This window comes from Panthera uncia (genome assembly GCF_023721935.1).
Source record: "Panthera uncia isolate 11264 chromosome A3 unlocalized genomic scaffold, Puncia_PCG_1.0 HiC_scaffold_11, whole genome shotgun sequence".
Lineage (NCBI taxonomy): Eukaryota > Metazoa > Chordata > Mammalia > Carnivora > Felidae > Panthera > Panthera uncia.
Window position 1 is genome coordinate 33,838,585 of NW_026057578.1, and position 13,347 is coordinate 33,851,931.

A 13,347-nucleotide genomic window follows, 5' to 3' on the forward strand; every position below is an offset into this window, starting at 1 on the left:
TTTTGATTTTTATATTTGTGTTTTTATAAACTGCGTATTTAGGACTATTGTCAATTTTCTATCCACTTACAACAGCGCTTTTTATATAATGGGCATGTTGTCATATTTCATGAAACAGAAGAGATTGGGTTGATTCATGTTTTATTTTATGGAGTCTTGGTTTACTTTTATTATTATAGTCTTTCCGCCCCAGGATTAGACCCAGATTACTTCTGTTTCTCTCATGTTTTTTTTTTTTTTCCTTTTAATTTGTAATTTGACTCTTTCAACCATCCAAATTTAATTTTGGTGTATAATCTCAGTAAGAAATCAATTCTTTTTTACACTAAACTGAAATTACTTAGTAGATGTAGCTTTTTGGCAGGTGATTAATTTGGGTCCATTTTTTTCCAGTTATATTCTTCTCTACTAATAAATTTGTCTGCCTTCCTGGAGCCAATAGCTCACTGTTATTATTGTAATGCTTAATTATATGGTCTAATATCTGGAAGTGGATATTCTCCTTCATGGCTATTAATTTTTAGTACTTGTCTTGCCATTGCCAGTGGGATCCCTATTCCAAATGAATTTAATTTACTTACTGTTATTTCCCTTGCCCTCACTGAGAAAGAAATGGATTGTGCATAAAATCATATTAAATTTACATTAGTTTAATTGTTATATTGTTTCCCTCTCCCCACTGAAAAAAATATTTTGTTTAAAATCATATTCAATTTTGAATTTTAAGAAGTATGAAGAAAACTGACACCTTTTATTTTTTATTTTTCTTAGCACAGAAAGAATGTTTTTCTCTTCACTTTAAAAATTCTTACATTGTGTCTCCCTCTTTCTGCCCCTCACCTGCTTGCACTATTTCTCTCTCTCTCAAAAATAAATATTAAAAAGTTTGTATAATAGAAATAAATAAATAAATAAATAAATAAATAAAAATTCTTACATTAGGTCTCAGCAAAATCACTTGTCTTCATCTGAGAGATAGTTTTAGATGAAAGCCTTTTTTTTTAACATTATATTTTTAACAGATTGCTTTTGGATATTGATATTTGTATATTTATTTTATAAATAAGTTCATTTTATAATCACCCTTCTAAACCCTCATAATAACTTATTCTGCTGGTAGCTTCTGTTGTTTTTTTTCAGATACACAATCACAATGTAATCACATCTATGTTTTTTTTCCCTTCCTAGTGCTTTGGACTGACCATTCTACAATCGTATTAAATAATAGTATTAAGAGTGGGCAGCTTTGAGTAGATGTTGGCTATGACTGAGACAGATATTCTCTCACACACTAAAGGAGTACAGTAGTCTCCCTTATCCATAGTTTCATTTATCCTGGTTTCAGTTACCTGTGGTCAACCAGGATCTGGAAGCAGATGATCCTCCTTCTGACTTATTGTCAGGTCAAAAGTAGCCTAACAGTACATCTACATCACAATGCCTATGTCATTCACCTCACTTCCTCTCATCCTGTAGGCATTTTATCATCTCATAAACATCACAAAAAGAAGGGTGAGTACAGTACATTAGGTCAGCATCTTGAGGGGTGCTTGGGTGGCTCAGTCGGTTAGCGTCTGACTTCAGCTCAGGTCATGGTCTCACAGTTCGTGAGTTCGAGCCCTGCATTGGGCTCCGTGCTGACAGCTTGAAGCCTGCTTTGGCTTCTGTGTCATGCTCTCTCTGTGCCTTTCTGCTCACACTCTGTCTCTCTCTCTCAAAATTAAATAAACACTAAAAAATTTAAACATATCTTGAAAGAGAGACCATATTCACATAACCATTATTACAGTATATTGTTATTATTGTTCTATTTTATTATTATTGTTAATATCTTATCGTGCCTAATTTATAAGTTAAACTTTATCATAGCTATGTGTGTATAGGAAAAAAACATAATATATGTAGAGTTTGGTACTATCTGTGGTTTCAGACATCCACTGGGGTCTTAGAACATATCTCCCATGGTTAAGTGGGGACTACTGTATGCACCCGTCCTAATTGACTAATAGTGTTTTAGGAATTTATGTTCATGTTATTAAATGCCATGTGGCATTTATTGGGATGATGATATATTCATTTCTTCTTTTGTGAGTAAATATATATCCCAATAAGTAATTATCCTTTTGTTCCTGGGATAAATGTTACTTTCTTGTTGTGTGTTATTTTTTAGAACATACAATTTGCTATTGTAATTTTTTTACACTTTTGATGTCAATTATTTTTTCAAATCCATCATTTCCTTTCTTTTTTTTTTTTTTTTTTTTTTTTTGGTATTTTGCCCAATTTTAGTATCATAGTTACCATAGCTTAATAAATTGAGAGATAAAATTTCACTTATTTTCCCTGCTCTAAAAATGATTGGTTACATGGAACTTTGAAATAATCCTACCATTACCTCTCTACCATCCTCCTAAATAGAGATGAGTCATGACTCAAACAATCTAGAACAAATGGCAGCTTCCCAGATTCCCTATGACCTTAAAATGTGTTTTTTTTTTTAACCTTACAAATTGCAATTCATGTGGACATTCATTTCATACACTGACTGAGTCTTAGGAAAACTTTTAAGAATAAGTTTTGTTCATTAGAAAGGAGTCATTGTGTAATTAGATACAGGTGGTAAGTAAAAGAAATGCAAATTAAAAAAAAGAAATCTTGGGGCCGCCTGGGTGGCTCAGAGGGTTAAGCGTCCAACTTTGACTCAGGTCATGATCTCATGGTTCGTAGATTTGAGCCCCAGGACGGTCTCTGTGCTGACAGCTCAGAGCCTGGAGCCTGCTTCAGATGCTGTGTCGCCCTCTCTCTCTGCCCCTCCCCCATTTATGCTCTCTCTCTCTCTCTCTCAAAAGTAAATAAAAATTAAAAAAAATTTTTAAGAAAAATGATAAAATATAAAGTAAAATAAAATAATAAAAATAAAATAAATTTAAAAAATAATAAATAAATAAAAATAAATAAATACAATTAAAAATAAATAAACATTTTTAAAAATTTTTTAAAGAAATCATTTTTCCTATAAATTAAAAAAAAAAGAATGTTTTCCTTTTTGGTGAGGTGCAGGGAAGTCTATGCTCAAAAGCATGGATTAGAGGCATAAAGTGGCATGAGCTTTCTGAAGGACATCTTGGCAGGACATCAAAAAGTACACATTATTTTCCTACAACACATCTTTTGACCTAGAAATTTCACTCCTAAGACTGCCATTAATGATGGATTCAAAGATTTCAAAATGATTTAGCAAATGAATCTATTCAAAAAGAGTTTGCACAGCTGTTAAAAGTAAAGCAGACAAATATTTAGTGAAATGGACATACTACACATTCACAACATATTAGAAGAGAAAAACAGAATATACACCAACCAGTTGGCAGTGGTTCATCTCTAGATTTGGAGTACAGCTAGATTTTTTTCTTCTCTGTGTTTCCTAAGTTTCTACAAATGAAGAAATATTTCTTTTTAAAAGGGGTAGTAAAAATGGACTATAATACAATCTTACTTTCTTGCTCTAAACATGAATATCATCACAATAAGGTTTGTGTTTTTGATATTCAGACCTGGCTATGCAAATAAATATGGGGATGTATGAATACAATGGGAAAAGTGGCTACAGATTAAAGCCAGAGTTCATGAGGAGACCCGACAAGCACTTTGATCCATTCACCGAAGGCATCGTAGATGGGATAGTGGCCAACACTTTATCTGTGAAGGTAGGTACCTCTCTATTACAAAACTGTCACCAACAAAAGTCTTGAACATTACCCACATTGCATAAAGAAGTAAGTCATCAAAAATTTAGTTGCTAGCAATATCTCCACCTCCTTCTTGCATTTTTTTAAGGACTAATTCTCTCCAAATTACAAGTTTCAGAAGCTCCACGCATGGGATAAAGGGACTTAGCCCTACTCTTTAGTAGGATAAATTGGACCTTAAATCAATAAACCAAGTTGGAGAGTCTCCATGGTCGGTCCTTTCTTTTGGTGTAAAGATCATTGACCTATGTTGGAAAAAACCTTCTGGTCTTTTATTTCTCCATTAGTTCTAGAAAAATATCCACACTGAGAAAAATTGGAGAAAAAGTATTCTCTCATTAAATTGCTAAAGGCTGAATAAAAGCTCTCAATTTACCATTTTGAAAATCAGGGACTTAAAACACATAGTAATGATCCTAAGTAAAAGAATTGCTTCATTAGATATATACCTGACCCTAAAATATAAATTCAAAATGATTTCTGCAGTCTTTGAAATTGATGTTATATCAGATATAATGTTTTTAGCTATAAGAAAATATTTTATACTATGAATGAAAAATCATCTTTTTAAGGAGATTTATACATGAATTCTATAAGCTCTTGGTTGTTGTGGCTGTTTCATTTACTTCTCTAAAGTTTTATTTCTTTCCTTGTTTAGCTAGATAACTGTGGAACTAAGAAATGTTTTTTATTGGACATAAATTCAATTTTCAGATTGACCTTAAACCAAAGGCATATGAAAAACTTTGTTAAAAAAAAAGTAACAGTTTTACTAATTTATATCTACCCTAAGCCTATTGAGCCCATTTTTACTTTAAAATTTATGTCACTTGATACTGAACATCAAAAATAAAATTTCAATGAAGTGTCTCAAAATTATATCTTTTGAAATTACTTCACACCATGTATCTGAAGAGTGGAGTTGGCAGAATTAGAGCTTGGAGATTATGTTTATTTTAGGAAATTCTTTTCAGCAAAGGATGTTTAATTCCTGCCGAGTTTGATGAAGATAAACTCGTAAGCAGCACACACTGACAAAATGCTATTTTTAGAACCCTTGTCAATTGTTGGTGTAGTTGGATCAAACTAATAATTTTGTTCTTGTCCTCCAATTCATCTTGTTTTGTGCATGTTTTCTTGCTTATTTATTTTTTTAAATTCTACCATGACAGTGTAAGTAGTTATAAAAATAACATAGAAAGTGAGTTGAGGGAAAACAGTTGAGACCCAAACGGATGTGAACCGTTGCCCAAGTCCAGAATGGAGACACTGTTGCAGTTGTCAGTGTCCTTGGAATGGACAGCCCATCCTGTCTTTAACATGATAGCCAGACCCAAGATCTGGCTCATGTCCGTCCAGTGGCACCTTTGTTTTGACCTTTTGACATAGAAGTCATAGTGCCAGAATGGACTTGGGAACTCAAGAGGTACTCCACCATCCTATGTTACTGATGGGAACATTGAGGGTTAGTGTCATTAATTTAGCTAAGGACCTCTGCTTTAATCGAACATCTTAAGCACACAGAATCCTTGGTGCATCTGATTTCCCAGTGTGACTCACATGACCTGGAAGTTTCAAATATATAAAATGTCTGCTAAGTTGTTCTCATGTAGAACCTCAAATTAAACAGAGAATGTTGCTAGCAGGTCCCACACATTCAGGCTAAAGAGAACATTCAGGAAAAATGAGTTATCTTGGGCAAATTCAGATGGCTTCTTCCTCGTTTTTCTCTCTAACCTGTTTGGAATTTCTGACCACATCAGCATGTAGCTACTGGCCTTGCTGAGCCACTGAGGGCCATTCTCAGGCCACCATTGTGTCCCATTTCTAGCCCTGCCGTCATCTTGATAATTCTGTTCTCTTTCACAAACTTGAGCTCAGAAAGCTCTTGGCCACCAGAATATGTGATTTTAAACTCTCTGTTAACTCTACAATATCCATAAATTTTGTAGCTAGGCAAGGATACCCATAATTGTGTGGATGGCTAACAGGTTGGGGTTAGGAGTGATGATAAGCTGGACTAGACAGTTTAAGTTAATATTTGGTTTTTGTTTTTATTATCATTGTGGCTTTGCTAAGGTGAGGGTTTTTTTTTTCCTCTTGTAACCTCTTTAAGTATTAGAAAAACCTTTATATTTAGTTGGCTCTGAAGATCAATCTTCAATATTTAACAGATGTATCTCAAGTACAAAAAGTATAATCTCATCAATTTTTTGGTATTTGTTCATTTATTTCCTCCTATACAACTTTGTCTTATTAACTGACTCCTTCTAAACTCACCATTTTCAAGGTTCCTCTACCAGTTCTTTAACCAAATGAAAAATTGTATTTGTACATTTGCCTCTATTTCATTTTGGTTATAATTCTACCAACCAGCATTTGTACCTCCCTAAAGTGTTCTCTTATATCACTTATTCATTTATCAAGACTTCCTTTTTTATTGTTTTCTAGATTATTTCAGGTCAGTTTCTTTCTGATAAGAAAGTTGGGACCTATGTGGAAGTGGATATGTTTGGTTTGCCTGTGGACACAAGGAGGAAGGCATTTAAGACCAAAACATCACAAGGAAATGCTGTAAATCCTGTCTGGGAAGAAGAGCCCATTGTGTTCAAAAAGGTTGGTCACATATCCTGGATATGAGATATAAATGCATATTCTAGGTGTTTCACTCTGAGGGAAAAATTACATGAAGAATTATTTGTAGCTTCATTTGGGAATTTACACATTTATAAAGCAATAGCACTTTGGGGGACTATTTTAAAAGCTATTCAAGATCTCTGTGAATCACTTGTTTGGATTTTCAGAATTGTGTTGTGAATCAATTAATTCTAGTATACCTCATTTGGAAGACCAGAAAAACATATAAATTAACTCATATCCTCTCATAATACAAGTGATAAATGATACATTTTCATTGTAACTCAAATGAAGTGGGAAGTAAGGAATAATATGGTAGCAGAGAGAAGGAAGTCTGTACTTTCTTAAAAAAGAATATTAATTAGGGGCGCCTAGGTGACTCGGTCAGTTAAGCATCCGAATCTGGCTCAGGTCATGATCTCACAGTTTGCAAGTCCAAGCCCTGCATCGAGCTCTGTGCTGATAGCTTGGAGCTATCAGCCTGCTTCGAGTTCTGTGTCTCCCTCTCTCTCACACACTCACACTCCTCCACTCACACTCTGTCTCTCTCTCTCAAAAATAAACATTAAAAAAAATTTTTAATATTAAAAAAAATTAAACTTCATGTAATCTCTAGCCTCTGGTAGCTGATCATTCTATCTTGTCTGGATTCTGTCTGATAGAGTTAAAACCTTTTTCATATGACTGGGCCTTCTCACTGCCTTCACCAAAAAGCAAATCTTCTTCACACGTGCTTGTCACATAAAGGAGGACAGTAGTCCAGTAAAAAGTGGAATAGACTATTTACCATACCCTTTGCTTTTAACTGGCCAAAAGATCTACAAAGGCCATCTTCTGTGAAGAGAGTTTTGTGTTAAAGGTCTCTGTGCTCCCACTATTTTAAATATGTTAATTGGATTTAATAACAGTGTCTACTTCATAGAGTTATTAATATTTTCTTTTTTTAAATTTTTTAAAATATTTATTTAGTGGGGGAGGGGAAGAGAGAGAGGCAGACACAGAATCCAAAGCAGGCTCCAAGCTCTGAGCTATCAGCACAGAGTCTGACGCGGGGCTTGAACTCACAAACTGTGAGATCATGACCTGGGCCGAAGTCGGATGCTTAACTGACTGAGCCACCCAGGCACCCCAATAAGAATTTTTCTGATATAATAAAGACATTTATAAAATATCTGGCACTTTGAAAATAGTCAATAAATATTACTTTATTCTTCTTACCAAAAGTAAGTTTTTAAGGGTACAATTAGCCCTATGTTTTTGACACATGTTTTACATTGAAGGAGGAATTGTTGATTATTTGGGAATTATTTATAAAGCAATCTCACTCTGAAAGCTCTCCTAAAAGCTATTCTTTTGTACTTTTGCTTTTGCTTTGAAAGTATAAAAGTAATTTGCTTTGAAAATGTAAGAGTCAATGCTCAAATAGTGATAAGACTACTAACTTTATATTTAAACATATATTTAAACCTTTATCATTTCCATCTTGAGAATGTTCATGTCAAAAGTAAATGGTCTAGGGGCGCCTGGGTGGCTCAGTCGGTTAAGCATCTGACTTCGGCTCAGGTCATGATCTCACGGCTCGTGGGTTCGAACCTGCATTGGGCTCTGTGCAGACAGCTCAGAGCCTGGAGCCTGCTTCGGATTCTGTGTCTCCCTCTCTCTCTGCCCACCCCCCACCCCCGCTCGTGCTCTGTCTCTCTCTATCTCTGAAAAACAAATAAACATTAAAAAACTTTTTTTTTAAAGTAAATGGTCTACATGATGAACAAATTCCTCATCAGGACAAGGTGATGAGACATAGATGAAGCCATATCACTGGTAATCCTTTTGAAAATCAAAGTTATAGAGCAACAACTTACCTTTTTATCAGTTAGTTAAGTAGAAACTTCTATGTGAATTTGGAAGCACAGGGCATGTTAGAATATTACCTTTCTAATCCTTCCTTGCAGTTGTACCTTCTTGTAACCACGAGTGTCCTTAATGTCCCTCTAGGTGGTTCTTCCTTCTCTGGCCTGTTTGAGGATAGCAGTTTATGAAGAAGGAGGTAAATTTATCGGTCACCGGATCTTGCCTGTACAGGCAATTCGGCCAGGTACGAATAGTGTGGTGAGAAACTATTTATCAAAGTTGTAAAGAAAACCATCACTGCCATCTGTGATTATTAAAGCATGATTTAGGAAGCTATCTGAAGACTCGATGCCTTATAACAAGTGTTTTATCTTTATGCTCACAGGTCTGTGGGTTCACAGGGTGTGGCTGGGCTCAGCCACAGCTTCAGGCTGTGGTCTGGAGTTAGGTCTGTTCCACAAGTGCTCATTCAGGGGCCCAGGCTGAAGGAGCAGTGGCACTCACAGTGTGGACTTTTGTGGCAACCCACTGGAATGCAGGTCAAGCCTGACTCTGCAAGTTCATTTTAAGCCTCTGTTTGCACCACATCATTAACAAAGCAAAGCATATGGCTAAGCCCTAAGTCAAGATATCATGTAAAAGAATTTGGACCAATAATTCAGTCTATGACATACAGTTTTAAATTCTCTTTTGTGGGGAAAAACATGACTGGGAAGGAAAATGATCAGAATTGACATTATTTTCCTGTCTGCTGAGAAAAAGAATATCACTCAAAACCATGCAAATTAAAATGAGAAAGAAGTGACCTGTTTGTCATCCAAAGTCATCTAAGATAAACGCTTCCATCACATAGATGTTCCTGTGTTGTAACTAACATTGTGGATAAAATATGCAATGCACAGTATTAATGTCACCCTCCAGGCTATCACTACATCTGTCTGCGGAATGAGAGGAACCAGCCTCTGATGCTCCCAGCTGTCTTTGTCTACATAGAGGTGAAAGACTATGTCCCAGATACATATGCAGGTAAAAAACCTGACTCGAGGGGATATTTCCATATGGGGCCATCCATATTTTTGTGGGTTAGTGGAAGGAAAACTGGACCAAAACTAGGCAGGAAATTCTGGCCTCAGAATCGCTTCTATTTGTGTATGTATGTTTATTAAATTGCTCAAAACTTTGTGAATAAGTTTTAATTTAATTTCACTTAAGTCCCAATAAAGTATTGAGCATATTTATCTACTAGTATTAGTATTCTTTTGGGGCCAGCACTTTCTAATCCAGGCTACCTTGTACTACAGCAGTGTATCTAGGTCTGTACAATGAATTTATCTTCAGCCAGTTTTAGAAGCCAGGTCCTTTTCGTGGGTGAGATTCTAAGTTTAGAGGAATTAACTTGTGACAATGTCAACCAGGAATCATAAATTTAAATACTTACAATGTTAAGTAGCCTAGTTGTAAGGTACTGGGGAGTGGTGGAGACTATGGCAAACTTGGAGCACATGTCCATCCAAAGATGGCAACCATAACTCTCTCCAGGTAGACAGAATCACATGTGAATGAATCTCGTACTGCCAAACATTTGGATTGTTTAAACAGTCTGGAAAGCAGGTTTTTTATGTGAAAGGTCTTCATTTATGAAAGACCTATTTGGGCCAAATAGAACAAGTGTGTGAGCCATTGCTGGAATGGATGGACCTCTCAAGAAAAAAAAAAAAATACAGAGCATTGAGGCATCCCAGGTTGGGGTCTGTCCGGTTTGGTTGTCAGAGCTGAACTCCTTTGAGTTTTATCTTCCTGAGGTTGTAGCAAAGAGTCTTGACTCTTGTCCATTTCCAAAATATCGGATGGATGAGTGGGTACTTACATGGTTAGATGGAATAGTGGAAGATCGATGATGAATCAGTGGATGGGTGGGTGAGTAGACAGGATGAATGAATGCATGGATGGATGAGTAAATGCATGGATGGTAGGTAGGATAGATGGATGGATGACTGGATGGATGAATGAATGGTGGATAATCAATATATCTAGGACCTTTGATCCTAAAATGTCTCTTCCGTATTTAGATGTGATTGAAGCTTTGTCAAATCCAATACGATATGTGAATCTGATGGAGCAGAGAGCAAAGCAACTGGCTGCTTTGACACTGGAAGATGAAGAAGAAGTAAAGAAAGAGGTGAGAGAGTGTTCTAATCTTATGCATGGCATTAAGCATGATTTCCACACCCACTGGCTGGCTTTGCTTATGTAACATCACACCTCAGGAGAAGAAAATAGCACATTGGAAAACCACTTTGATGGAGCTCAGCATTAACTCATAAAACATCTACATGATTGACTGAATTGTTCATATTTCATTCTCTTCTGGTATTCTGTGGCCAACACCAGCATCATATTTTATGACTACACTGAAAAGTCCACATCTTGCCATTTCAGGTGAAAGTTTCTAACTGATTTCATATTGGTTAAAGGTGATTAAAGCACTTAGAAAAGAAGATGATCACCAAGTCATTTAGTATTTTCTTTTGTCTTTAATCTAAAGTGCAGGATTTTCAAAGTGCTTTTGTGACTTCTTAGAATACATAAAGTACTTAATACAAATACTTGGTGCATAGTATGGGCCATAAAATGTTTACTATTATTATTTCATTTTATACTTATATATTATAATATATTTCCAAATAATTGATATATTTTTCTAAATTAGATGTCACAATGCAAGGAATAATTAAGGAAGTTCTATAAATATTAGAAGTGAAATTTAAAAATATAAGGCCTCTATGTAGACTGACAACGCTTTAATTTTTAAAAAAGTGAAGTATGATTTAATGATTGGAATGATACCAATATTAAACAGAGTGAAGGAAATGAGCTCTTTTTACATTTCACTTGAATATTCAGAGGATAAATTGATGGAAGAAGATAGAAAAAAAAATGGAGGGAGAACTATCAGAATGGGAAAAACATTTTGAAAATTGTTTGGATAACTATAATACCAAGTCCATTAAAGTTAATATTATTTATTAAATTGATTTTTTCTTATTCCAAAAGAAACCTGGGTTTCTCATAGAAAAAAATTTAAATTAAAAATGATAAAATAAAAATCCTAAAGATATTACCTATAATTCAAACACCTAAACCACCAGACTTAACACTGTATATATGGAGTGTATACGTACCTAGTCTTTTTATGCACAACTATTACTTTTTCATAAAATGGGACAATATTCACAATCTGTGTTTCAACTTTTTATTTTCACATACTGCGTACGACATAACCTTTAATGACTTCATCATAGTCTTCTGTCATATAGCCATATCATAATTTATTTTTCCAGTCCCCTATTATTGGATATTTGAAGTGCTCCACTATTTAAACAGACCTTCAGTGAATATATGTAAATACATTTTTGAGCACACCTATGGTTATTTACTTGTTTTTTGTATAGAATTTTAGAAATTTTTGATTTATTGAGCTAATAATTGAGCTTTTGATATTGAGCTAATTAAACATGAAAGGGAAGGGAAGGGAAGGGAAGGAAAATATTTAACATAAGAGTAAAATTTTCCAGGGCTGCCTGGGTGGCTCAGTGGGTTGAGTGTCCCAACTCCTGATTTCGTCTCAGGTCATGATCCCAGGGTCATGGGATCAAGCCCCATGTCATGCTCTGCGACGAGTGTAGAGTGTGCTTGGGATTCTCTCTCTCCTTCTTTCTCTGCCCCTCTGTCTCTTCCCCACTCGCATGCACACATGCACACACATACTCTCTCTCTCTCTCAAAAAAAAAATAAATGAACATTAAAAAAAAAAAAAGTAAAAATTTCCAGGCTCTTATTTACACTGGTGGCATCATATTCTATAGGATCGTTAGACAGTGAAATTTAAAGTTAGACTAGTAAGTTTCATAAATAATGCCACATACCTCACGTATGCCATAATTAGGGTTACAGGAAAATTTCCACTGCCAAAAAATTATGCCTAACAGAAGATATGAATGTGCTTCCAAAGTTATTTGTGCCTGTAACATCTATTCTTAGCATCTGCAGAGGGGGGGGAACAAAACAGTGAGAAACACTTGAGCCCCCTGCTTGAATTTTGAGGGGTTAGTCCAAGCACTCACTGCTCGTGTGGGGCCCACATCTGGATGGGTCTTCACATGCTGCAAGCAGTTGCTCCTGGGGTCCTACCCAGATCTTCTTTTCAAGGGCTGCCTCACCCACTGCTGCAGGTGTGGGCTACAAAGGTCTTGTGGCCATAGACTTCTCCAGAGGACTGGCCTGGGCTGAAAGGAGCTACCTTCCTGGAGATGTCTGGCAGGTTATTCTGGGAAGGCGGTGACCCATGCCCAGCAACTGAAAGATCTAGGAGAATAAAAGCCCTGGTCCCTTGCTTCTGGGTGGACAACTTCTGTGATGCAGTTCACACTCCTGAGCCCCCATTGGATCAGACTAAGGCAGGACTCAGGCTGAGACCATATTTTTTTTTTTTTTAAGTTTATCCTTTTATTTTGAGAGAGAGAGACAGAAAGGGAGAGAGTCAGAGAAAGAATCCCAAGCAGGATCTGCATTGACAGCATGGAGCCTGACACGAAGCTTGAACTCACAAACCGTGAGATCATTACCTGAACTGAAACCAAGCATCAGAGACTTAACAGACTGAGCCACCCAGGCGCCCATTCCCCTTTTTTTTTTAAGCTGAGACCACATTTTAACTTAATCTTCTTTCCCTGTCTTACCCTGCTTTCTTCATCTTCCTGCAGTTTTCTCCTGAGAGCAGTGTCTCAATAAATCATGCGTTCAAGCACCCCGTGTTGAATTCTGACTATAGGGAATGCAACAATGCCAGATAGCTGCTGCTTTATACTTGAAGTCAAGGATGAATGCCCTTTCTGAATTTTTTGCCTGGGAACCAGAATTTGAATGTTTGGCAATAGTATGTCTTTAATTCTGGTGGTTCTTCACAGATCATAGTACTTCTCCCCCCGCGATGGTCTTTGAAAAGATTAAGAGGAGAAAGATTCAACTAATTTCTCATTTTGCTCATGTAGACACCAATATGGAAGTAGAGGCTCTCCTTAGAAAGTTACAAGAAACTTTGCAACTCTTTTCT

The 13,347-nt window shown here is 36.0% G+C and overlaps 1 protein-coding gene across 1 annotated transcript in view; it reads left to right on the top strand.

Annotated features, from left to right (window-relative positions):
• The window catches only part of PLCB1 (phospholipase C beta 1), a 400,603-nt gene that overhangs the window by 330,299 nt on the left and 56,957 nt on the right, over positions 1–13,347 (top strand). The window contains exons 19-23 of the mRNA XM_049649824.1: positions 3,553–3,707; positions 6,201–6,365; positions 8,379–8,478; positions 9,156–9,260; positions 10,304–10,413. Of these exons, the coding sequence (XP_049505781.1) occupies positions 3,553–3,707; positions 6,201–6,365; positions 8,379–8,478; positions 9,156–9,260; positions 10,304–10,413 (635 nt within the window). The remainder of the gene's footprint in view (positions 1–3,552; positions 3,708–6,200; positions 6,366–8,378; positions 8,479–9,155; positions 9,261–10,303; positions 10,414–13,347) is intronic.